Genomic DNA, 11,294 nt, shown 5'->3' with positions numbered 1-11,294 from the left:
GAGATACTATACCAAGACTATATGATAGTTACATGTTAAACCCGTGTACAGGGTCATGTTAGACCTCATAAACGGTCAGGCCACCGTCTAGGGAACGGTCTCAATAAGTGCATGATTTTTTTAAACAAAAAAAGTTATATCTAGTACATGTACAATGTTTTTTTTAACTATTATTACTGAATTAGGCTGAAAATGGTTGATAAAAAACACCAATAAGAGTCTAAAAATCTAAAGTTTATTAAACATTTAACAATTTAATATATTGTTATTGGTTTCAGCCTAGTAACGAATCACCAGCCTAGTAATGAAATTACCAATGGACAATCAATTTTTGCGAAAAAGAAAATTATCCAAGGGTCATTTATTAGTATCCATCATGGTCACTTAAAATCTTGGAGATGACCATGCCCTTGTATATAGGCACTCGCATTGGCAGATCTTTCTTTAGGCCAAAGTGGGTCGCGGCCCCACCATGTTTTACTCACGGTAATATATTTTTCCAAAAAATAAAAGAATATATATACATGTATTGAGTCTGCCCAGCCAAGTTATTTGAGTCCAACCATCCATGTTATTTGAGTCCATTTTCTTTTTAATTTTAACCGGAAGGGTACTGCCTACAGAATTCCATTTTTTTTTTTTTGATAATCTGCATATATGTCTTTTCTTTCTAAATGTTCAAAATGTGGTATTTAAGATGTAAAATGAACTACACCTTTAGTGTTTGCTTAAAAAGATGCATTTTTGTTAGTTTTATTAATAATATAACCAACTATATTTTCCATTAAATATAACAAAAAATCGGGGGCAGTTTCCGTTAAATGTTAAGACTTGAGACAACCGGAAAGGCATAGTTACCCAAGGATTCAGAATATTATTTTGTTCATTAAGTTACGTTACAGTGTGTTAGTTTACATCGATGTCCAAGTTTGTGCTTTATGAATAGTTTGTGTATTTTCTTTAATCAAAGTGTTAGTTCATTATTTATATATTGTAATTCCTAGTTTGTATATAGTTTTGTTTATTGTGATCATTAACATTTTAGTTTGTATGTTATTCTGTTTTTGTTTATTGTAAAACATACTGAATATGGTTCATGATGTATAATACAGTGAACTTGTATATTATAGATAGTTTTTATATATAATATAACACATTAGACACTTATGCCCTTGGAGTGTAATAAAATTAGTGTAAATATAAAACACACTAACGAAATAACTCACTCTCCATCTTGGCCATTCGACTCCTAAATCTAATGGCTAGGATCTTTTCGTACACTTTCTAGACACATCTTACTTTTTAGAATAAACTCACCCTATATATATCCCTTCTTTGCCCTCATCAAGAAATATAACTGACTAATTTTAAGACAAAGGGTCGAGAAACTCAACGAAACTATTCTTGAGTGGGATCAGGTCTTCTTTTCGCATTATTGCGGATATGAAAAGAATGGGAAAAATCGGATTCAGTTGTCAACTATCTCTATCGGAAATAGGATTGACTATGGATTTGATCGATAACACGTGGTTTCATAAAACGACATGATTTTTCCGATCTAAATCAAGCAGGTTATATATATTGCATGATATGAAAGTTATCGATTTCTCACCGCTATGCCACAACGATAACTTGTATCTCAAATAGCGGCCCATGACCGCTTTCCGATTTTTTACCATATTAAATTGCATAGTGGGAGAGATATGCCCTTGAGAGACTTGAACCACTACACATGGTCTTAGAGCATTCGAGCATTCACAATCTGTCCATCAAATTCAGTGAGTGGAGTTTTTATAATATAGGAAGTGGTTTAGAGTGTTATGAGTGGATGAGATAGAAAATATTAAATTTTCTGTATATTTGAAAAGTTTCAGTAGCACCCTATAAATTTTTTAATAAATTTTGAAAGTGGTTGTGAGTGAAAAAAGAGAAATGTAATGCTAAAATATAAAAAAAATATTATTTAATTGATAAAGAGAGAGAAAACGTAATGCGTTTTAGTGTAATTCTGGATTTTGAGACCAGGAAAAGGGATAAGAATGCTCTTATAGAATAAACAATGAAGCAAAATGACTTATAGAGATGCTTCCTTGTGTTTAGCAGCTTTGTTTGTTTCCACCTTCAACAAAGCCTTATCAGCAACAAACTCATGATCTCCTTAAACTCAACAAGAGGTAACACTCGTATAAGATCCAAAAAAATTGTTTCCTTCATACACACCCAAACACAAGAATACATTGTTATTTGAGTTATATTAGGGATACAATACTAATGAGATTTTAGTGGACGAAATTGCCATTGGTAATAATATAACAATAAGATAAATAATACCTAGTTTAATACGCGAATCATCTTTTTAAACGGCAATACATGAATCATCATAATAGGTGAAAACAAATATATACCTATCAAGTGACGTTACATTACTCAAGTGGTTACTAAAATATTGTCACGTTAATTGACGGCTATATATGTAGGGAGACAAAAGTCATTTACTATCCTCTTCACTACAAATAAATGTTGATGCAAATACCACCAACCTATATATGTGAAGGCTGAGAGAGAAAGTGTAATTACATTAAATACATAGACATGAATAATGAGAGAGAAATGGAAGAGCTGTTTCCGTTAAAAGTACTAGAGGATGATGAACACCTCCTTCCCCATCAACAACAACATCAAGATCAAGATCAAATCCCTACATCAGTTCTCATTAATCTATATTTAGGCCACTTCTTAGCCAGATGGGGTGCCAGGTAATCTATATCTCTCTCTATTTATGTCTTTGTGTGTGTGTGTATGTACATGTGTCGACACTAACACAAGCAGGTTTTATGGGCAAGTGTATTTGTTCGATTTACAAATGCAATTTCTTGCATAAATTACCACACCGTGTAAATTTAGTAACCATATACCCGCACCGTTAAAATTAAGATAACCTTGTTGGGTAAAGGATATATTTAACAACACGGTTGTATTGCACAATTAATGTGGTCCGCCTTTTTTAAAAATGTAATTTTATTTGATAGAAAATACGTAACAATACCATCAGCTCATTTAAAAGAGAATAAAATATTTGCTTTTATTGTGCATGTATTCTTTATAAAAACATGAAAAAGTTTATAAAAGTTGTTAGTGTTTAATATAAAAGTTAGCACTGGGAAAATTATATTTCACTGATCTCGACCGTTATAATTAGCATCTAATTAATTAATTATCAAATGGCCATTTTATTAATGATAATTACCATTAAATTGATTTAGTCAAATGGCAGGATTGCTATCACTAAATATTTAATCTCTCTCTCAATATACATATATGCATGCAGATGTATATATTTTGTAAGTGTAACATTTAGTATTTGTACTACTTGGGAGATTAATAGTTGTAACACAAGAATATCTAGCTAGTTGAATAGGTTGATTATATATAACATACTTTTAATGATTAAAATAGGACTTGGGAGTTTTCAGTTGGGTTATATATGATAAACGTTTGGCCGGATTCGTTGCTCATGGCTGCAGCCTATGGGGTGGTTGAGTCGGCATCGACCACAATATTTGGTCCCCTTGTAGGCCAGTGGATTGATAACTCCACATATCCAAAGGTACAGTTATTCGCTTGCGTGTTTGTTTTTCATTCGTATTCTTTTGAATGACATTTCATTCATATATATATACCATCTGTCTAATGTGGCTATACTCATAGTGGTTTTATAATAAGGTGCATATACTGTCATAGAATTCCTGAACACTCGACTACATGCATAGGTTCTACGTGTTTGGTTGTTAACACAAAATATCTCATTTATCATTGCGGGAGTCACGGTGGTTGGACTTCTAATATCTCCAGATCTACGAGTCACCAGCATCCCTATGTTTGCTTTGCTTGTTGTGCTGACCAATCTCTCCGGAGCAGTTGCTGTTCTTTCGACCCTTGCAGGAACCATCTTAATCGAAAGAGAATGGTAAATTTATACTTTACACACTTATGACTTTTTAGAAGACAAGCTGTCCCGTTGTGTTTGACCTCTTAGTGGAATCGTTTAGTGGAAATTGCTAAAATGAAGAAATATTGTCGGTAACGAAACTAGAGCTTCTAATGACGTTGTCCACATGATTCGGCTCATCGAGACCATTTGGTCTACTGGCCTCCCGTAACTCCACTCATAGCCTAAGTTATCACCTATTTACGTTGGGGCGTTCCTGCCACGTTTTCCTATGTCTAGCTAGTCCAAGTAGGACTATGCTAACTCTTAGATCAACTCCTTGTAAGTTAGATTTTTGTTTTTAAACCCCAAAGTCAAAATATGTAGTTTTTCGAGGCTTCAGGGTATACCCGGCCGGGATAGATTATTTGACTTTTGAGGTCGAAACGTCCCGTTCAAACAATTATAGATAAATCTAACGATCTAGACGACATCTAGTGAAATTTGTTGTCTTGGTGACTACCCAAAACATGATTTAAAAACTAGTGTGACAAATCGAAAATTCTTTACAGGGTGGTGGTAATATCAGAAGGGAATTCTTCAAACTTGCTAACAAAGTTGAATTCCACAATTCGAAGAATCGATCTAATATGCACCTTATTCGCGCCTGTCGTCACAGGATTCATCATCAGTTTCGTGTCAATGATTGCATCCGCTGTCAGTTTAATAACCTGGAACATACTCTCAGTTTTCTTGCAGTACTTGCTCTTAAACTCTGTATACAAAGGTATCCCAGCTCTATCTGAGAGCAATCGAAAACGTGGCTTAAAATCAACCACAACAAATCATCTAGAGCAAGGGCCTTCTACATATCAGGACCAATCTAGCTTACATCATGACACATCTGATTATTCTGAAGACGTTTCTTGTGGTAATTTCACTGTTAAAAACTTGATCAAAAGGGTGTCGGACGGTCAGTATATTCGTGCTTGGCGAGTGTACCTTCAACAAGATGTGGTTCTACCCGGACTATCTCTTGCTTTACTCTATTTTACAGTCCTCAGGTGCGGTTCTTGATCTTCCTTTTCCGGTTCTATTATGCTTGCTTTGAAAACAATTGAAACTTCAAAAAAAAAATTAACTTAACTTGCAGTACTACTTTTGTCTAGATCTTTTATTACTTAAATTTGACACCGATCATTTGAAAGCCTCGTATTTGACACTAGACAACGTTAAAAGGGAAAATGTGACATTTAAAACTTAATTATCAATATATTGTAGTAAATATATGTCAGTTATCTGTTAAAAACACTCTTTATTTGAACTCACAATATATACAATGCTTGTGTGCATGTTACTTAACATCAGTGTCCTTATAGGTTAGTGCCTTAACGTGAATTATATATCGTTTGACATGTAGATTATACCACAAAACTAAATTAAAAAATACACCGTTAACAGTGTACTCTTTTGGTTAAGTTTAACCATAAATATGAGTCTTAGGTGTCAAACTTGCACCACAATTAAACCACAAACTGAAAATCAGCCACCTTTTCTCGCTTGTTCTATTTAGTTTGACACTTTTATCACAGTTTTGGAACTTTGATGACTGCGAGATTGGAGTGGGGCGGAATACTGGCATACATTATTGGAACAGGCAGAGGAATAAGCGCGATAATTGGTATTTCCGCCACATTTTTGTACCCTTTTATGGAGACTCGAATCTCAACCCTTCGAACTGGACTTTGGTCAACCTGGTCACAGGTATGGCTGTATGGTGAAAACCAGATTATATTTTTGCTTATAACCATGGTCAAAATATATATTACTTTTTCATGAAGTAAATAAATAATGAGACAAAATTGTTGTCTGGTAGACCTGATCATCTCAAACAGTTAGAACACGTACTTAGTCTAGTTTATAGAAGATTTATGTTGTTTACATGTAGTGGACCTGCCTGTTGGTCTGTGTCGGCTCGATATGGGTTAAAAACAACACGACATCAGCTTATATGTTGATGGGGGGAGTAGCAATGTCACGTTTGGGGCTATGGATGTTTGATCTATCAGTCATTCAACAAATGCAGGTGATTATTTATAAAGCCCAAAATCCGTAAAAAAACGACTCCAGATTCTTGTTTTCTGATGTCTGATTTGATTATGAAATAGGATCAAGTTCCTGAATCTGATAGAGCTGTCGTTGGAGGCGTACAAAACTCGATTCAGTCTTTCTGGGACTTGATGACATACATCATGGGGCTGATCATCTCCAACCCTCAGGTGATCTTTCTTTGTTTATATTGGGCAACAAGTTATAACGTCTTTGGGTCGATACAACAGTCATTTCTCTTGTTAATTTTTTTCACACATTTATATATTTCATTTGTGTTCTTAGGATTTTTGGAAGTTGATCTTGATATCGTTCGGGTTGGTGACAATAGCAGCAGTTATGTATAGTGTACATGTATATCGAGTTCGAAAACACCTTTTTCACTTTGAGAAGTTGATCTTGATCCTTAATCAATCTGTATAAATCATCACTTGTAGTTTTTTGTACCTTATAAGAAATATTTCAACTTAGAAGCTGGATATTGGATATATATTTTCACTTCCAATGCTAAATGATTGTATCAATTAAGTTTTGGCAATTCTGTAATCATGAATAAAGTACATCCAGTGAATAGAATTAAGAACATTAAATGAAAACAATTAACGTATTGTGCTTATCACTGGTTGGACCGGGCTGCCAGGCCGGACCACATTCAAGAACTGGATAATATGAAAAAATATATCAAAAAATTCAAAAGACATATAATAATATTCAAACATAACAGGTTTAAAAACATGCATTAATAATACAGTTTATCACTACATAATTCTATATAGTTTCAGAACCAAGAGCATAATTAAAAATCCCACAGTCGCCATAGTTTCAGAACTAAAGTAGCGGTGTGCAAGCAAACTCTAAAAATACCCTTTTTGCGATGAAGCTCGCTAATAGGTGCAGCTTGATTGTCCTGGAGCCACTCACTCATTTGAATAATGGCATTCTCTATTTTCTTCAAGCTCTCTGTATGCACTCTCTTGTTGACTTTGTACTCTTGGATCTTTCTTTTCATGTTGTAAATGCAATCCTCTAAATCATTGTATGCTTTCACTTTCTTCTTGTATTCCTCGTCTTCAAGTTTGTACTTTTCAGCTTCTTTTACCATCATTTCTATCTCGTCCTTGGAAAGCCGTCCCTTATCATTTGCAATGGTGAGTTTGTTAGACATACCATTTGATATTATCTTTGATGTCACGGTGAGGATACCATCGGGATCTATCTCAAAGCAATCCTCAAATTTAATCTCTCCTTTCGGAGCAGGCGGTATTCCTGAAACTGTAAACTTCCCCAACAAATGGTTATTCGTCGATTTGGTCCTTTCACCTTGATACACCTTAATGTCAGCTGAAGATTGGTTATCTTCAACTGTATAATAGTTTTTGAATTTTTTTCGTAGGTATTTGAGTGTTTCTTGGGATCACAACATCAAATAGTTCTCCTTTTACTTCTACACCAAGTGACAAAGGAGTGACATCAAGTAGCAACAAATCTCGAACACTCTTATCACTGCTGCCAATCAGCTTGGCAGCCATTACGGCTGCACCAAATGCTACAGCCTCTTCAGGATTCACGCTTTTGCATAGCTCCTTCCACCCAAAGAGTTCCCGCAACATATGTTGAACCTTGGGTATCCTAGTCGAGCCACCAACAAGAATAATCTCGTCCACCCATGATTTGTCGACCTTAGCGTCTTTTAAACAACGGTCTAGAATTTCAATGCACTGACTGAACAAGCTCATGTTCAGCTCTTCAAATTTAGCTTGAGTAATTGTTAAACGTAAACAATATTTGCTTGGCGTTCAAGGGCAGTTCGGTTTTGATCTCATGGGGTGGCTTGGAGGAGATCGGGATAACGATTAAATTAATTGTTATCATTATCCATTTATTAAAAATTTGGTTTAAGATTTGTTTTAATTTGAATTTGAGTTAGTTTGTTTTTCAAATTACTATTACGTATTGGAGTAGGAGTAGGAGTCTTGTGTATGGGTATTATATAAACCCCAATTCTCTTTTGTTTGTTATTGGTTCTTTTTCTCAAGTTCAGTAAATTTTTTTGTTGTTTGTCAAATTATAGTTTGTGTGTTGACTTCTAAGTTTGGCCAATCAACAGTAGCTTGCAACCAAAGGGAAGTTGTTTATACTCTTTATGTTCGTGTAGAAAGGTTAAACAATTGCAGTTACGTGTTCTCATTTACGGGTTGATTATCACTTGTGAAACGCTCTCAAGTTTAACAGTAAATCTCATTGAAAAATCAATACCATCATGCAAGCAATCCAGATCAATTGAAGTTTGAGTAGTGCTTGAAAGGATCCTTTTTGCTTTCTCGCATTCAAATCTCAACCTCCCCAATGCTCTTTGATTCCCTCTCAAGTCCTTGTTATGTTTCCTTTTAAATTCCGAAACACAATAATCCACCATGCGGTTATCAAAGTCCTCGCCTCCCAAATGAGTGTCGCCGGAAACCGCTTTCACCTCAAAAACTCCCCCTTCCTCGATCGTGGTTAGAGAGACATCAAAAGTGCCCCCACCAAAATCAAAGATGAGCACATTTATCTTGCCAATAAACTCAGACTTTTTGTCTAGACCATAAGCAATTGCGGCTGCTGTAGGCTCATTGATCATGCGCATGACGTTTAGACCAGCAATGGTACCTGCATCCTTGGATGCTAGACGTTGTGAATCGTCAAAATAAGCCGGGACAGTAATCACAGCGTTTTTCACAACCTTTCCAAGGTAGGCCTCAGCAATTTATTTCATCTTTCCAAGAACCATTGATGATATTTCTTCAGCTAAAAATTCCTTTTGTTGGTCTTTATAGGAGACAACGATCTTTGGAGTGTCGGCAGGCCCTTTTATGCCCTTAAAAGGCCATAATTTCATATTTCCTTGCACTTTGGAATCACTGAATTTCCGACCAATCAACCTCTTAGCATCTGAAATCAATTGTTGAATATATTTTAAACAATATCAGGTGGATGTCCACACTTGGGGTTGGTGACCGGTGATAAAGACAAAATCACTGGGGGGTTCGAGTCCTGGGAAGTAATATTAATTTGTCGTTCAAAAAATCTAAGATAACCAAAGTTTCCAACAAAGTAAAGATATATTTTACTTGTGTAATTTGGTAATCACTATATGTTAAAGAATACTTGTTGACCAGACATGGTGTTTATGATTCATGTATATCAACATCTTCATTAAAAATAGGCACCACTCCAGTATTCAACTACTTGTAAACATTAAGCAATTCTAAATAATTTTTCTTTAGGACTCAATTTCTAATAGTGGTTGTTGACTTTTATTATGATTTGATGAATAGTAAGAAAAGTTAGTAGACTAACCAAATATGGTGTTAGCAGGGTTCATGGCCACTTGGTTCTTGGCACCATCGCCTATTAGACGTTCTTCATCAAGGAATGCAACAGTAGACGGCGTGGTTCGGTAGCCTTGCTCATTGGGTATGATTTCAATTCGACCATGCTTCCAAACCGCAACACAAGAGTACGTTGTTCCAAGGTCGATGCCGATCGCTGGTGCTTCGCTTACTTTCCCCTCCATTGATATATCCAGTAAAGAAACACAAAGAGTTATATTGAAGCCTTATGCTCTTCCTTTTCTTTAAATAGAGATCTCCTTGACTGCATCATCTTTTGATTGAAAGATTATGTATTTTATACGCATGAACATCCAATAAGAAATGAAAAGGTAATTTACAAAAGTCATCTCTTGTATAGGTATAGTCATTACTTAATATGTCATAGTTATTACTGGAGTGTTTGAATCTAATACAAATGACTACATTGTAAGAAGTGTGTAAAAAACTAGAGTGATTATGCTAACACTAACGTAATTATTACTGCGCATAACTTTTAAAATAGAGCAATTAAACTATAATTACACTAATTATTTCTAAGTATAATAGTTTAATTTTACACTATTATTAGGTGTTATAAAATATTATTATAATTATAACTAGTGTTTAGGTTCTTTGGTTGTTTCCATTGAAATTCCTATGAAATAAATACATAACTACTTATAGTACATAATGTTTGTTTAAATTACAAGGAAAGTTCCGTATTTGTGAATTAGGGACCACTCCGTTTTTAAATATAATTAAAAATATTTAAATGACTTTCTAGGAAAGTTAAAAAACTTAAAATATAATAATGTCAACAAACACTTTCTTTTTCCCTTACCCGTTAAATTTTTTTTCTTTTAAAGGCCGAATTTTATAAAAAGAAAAAACTAAAAGAGACCTTAAACAAGAAGCAAAAGGCGCAAAGTACAAAGAGGAACAACTAACACATGCTACAAACACGCCTACAACGGAAAGGTTACAAAATTGAATTTGCACCATGATTCGTAAACTAAATTTGACTTTTTGCTATGGCTTTCCACCCATAAGAAGGAATAAGGTGTAACGACATCAGCCATTTTTGCAAGTGAACACCTTACCCCTTAAGTAACCCGGTCCGGTTTGAGATTAATAACAGTCAAACTTAACAAAGATGTTCACACAAACAAACTTGCAAACTGAATGAACATTAACAAACATAAAAAATTAAAAAGATCGACATCGTATGTGAACTACTGCTTGAATTGTTTTGGCTTCTGTAAGCGGCTCCTCGGCCTGAACTTCTTCCGCAGCTCATCTTGAGGTCCTAGATTCTGGCATCTAGATGATGGGCTATGCGAGCTCAATGCGATTTTGATTTACATTGTTTTGGCAACCAAATTATCCCTAATCAACCTTTTTAGTATCTTCTGCTTATCAAAGTTGTAATATATAGCTAATCATAAATATATGGTTGTATTCCATTCCTTGCCCGATTGACCTTTTTTAAGACAAACTGTCACGTTGTGACCATCAATGAACGGTATAATTGTTTAAACATCTAAAGTAAATTCGATGACCGCTAGTCTAAAAGCGCATAAACCTAGAGTTTAATGTTTGGTAAAAGTTAAACTGTTATTCATGTTAAGCTCTAGAGAAAAAATCTACATAGCTAGTTTGACTTTTGAGGTCAAAACGCCCCGTTGAAAGTTGGAACATCAATAGATTATTATGTGATTTGAACCCACAAGTGATCTTTCTTTGTTTATATTGGGTAACAATTGTTATAACGCCTTCCAGTCGAAGCAGTCATTTTAAGGTACGGATCAAACATATCATGATGTTGGGCGGGTTGACCAACAAACACTTTTGCCATTTGTTTTATTTTGTGATATAAATAATTCCCGTCCATTGGTTAGAAAGTC

The 11,294-nt window shown here is 34.8% G+C and overlaps 1 protein-coding gene and 1 pseudogene across 2 annotated transcripts; one reads left to right on the top strand and one right to left on the bottom strand.

Moving 5' to 3' along the window:
- The first annotated feature begins 2,493 nt into the window (after positions 1–2,493).
- On the top strand, positions 2,494–6,510 carry LOC143599178 (solute carrier family 40 member 2-like). Its single transcript, XM_077077190.1, has 8 exons — positions 2,494–2,756; positions 3,457–3,607; positions 3,771–3,967; positions 4,501–4,992; positions 5,521–5,692; positions 5,877–6,014; positions 6,097–6,207; positions 6,323–6,510. The coding sequence occupies exons 1-8, from the start codon at positions 2,593–2,595 to the stop codon at positions 6,458–6,460; spliced, it is 1,563 nt and encodes a 520-aa protein (XP_076933305.1). The 5' UTR covers positions 2,494–2,592; the 3' UTR covers positions 6,461–6,510.
- Positions 6,511–6,833: 323 nt separating this feature from the next.
- LOC143599180 (heat shock 70 kDa protein 1-like) lies at positions 6,834–9,657 on the bottom strand (annotated as a pseudogene). The gene is made up of 3 exons (XR_013147260.1): positions 9,377–9,657; positions 8,275–8,968; positions 6,834–7,804 (listed from the first exon to the last, which is right to left on the bottom strand). The product of XR_013147260.1 is annotated as a heat shock 70 kDa protein 1-like (transcript).
- Positions 9,658–11,294: the final 1,637 nt, after the last annotated feature.

This window comes from Bidens hawaiensis, unplaced genomic scaffold, assembly GCF_021521415.1.
Source record: "Bidens hawaiensis isolate Kalapana, Puna unplaced genomic scaffold, B.hawaiensis_p1.1 tig00051587_1, whole genome shotgun sequence".
NCBI classification, from domain to species: domain Eukaryota; kingdom Viridiplantae; phylum Streptophyta; class Magnoliopsida; order Asterales; family Asteraceae; genus Bidens; species Bidens hawaiensis.
The sequence above is the reverse complement of the archived record's forward strand: the minus strand, read 5'-3'. Positions and strand labels throughout refer to the sequence as shown.

What these genes read in the sequence shown, in the direction of transcription:
- LOC143599178 (XM_077077190.1), top strand. Translation starts at nt 2,593, where the DNA reads ATGAATAATGAGAGAGAAATGGAAGAGCTGTTTCCGTTAAAAGTACTA. An exon ending in TTAGCCAGATGGGGTGCCAG is followed by an intron (nt 2,757 to 3,456) that starts GTAATCTATATC and finishes TGATTAAAATAG; the next exon opens with GACTTGGGAGTTTTCAGTTG. An exon ending in TGATCATCTCCAACCCTCAG is followed by an intron (nt 6,208 to 6,322) that starts GTGATCTTTCTT and finishes TTGTGTTCTTAG; the next exon opens with GATTTTTGGAAGTTGATCTT.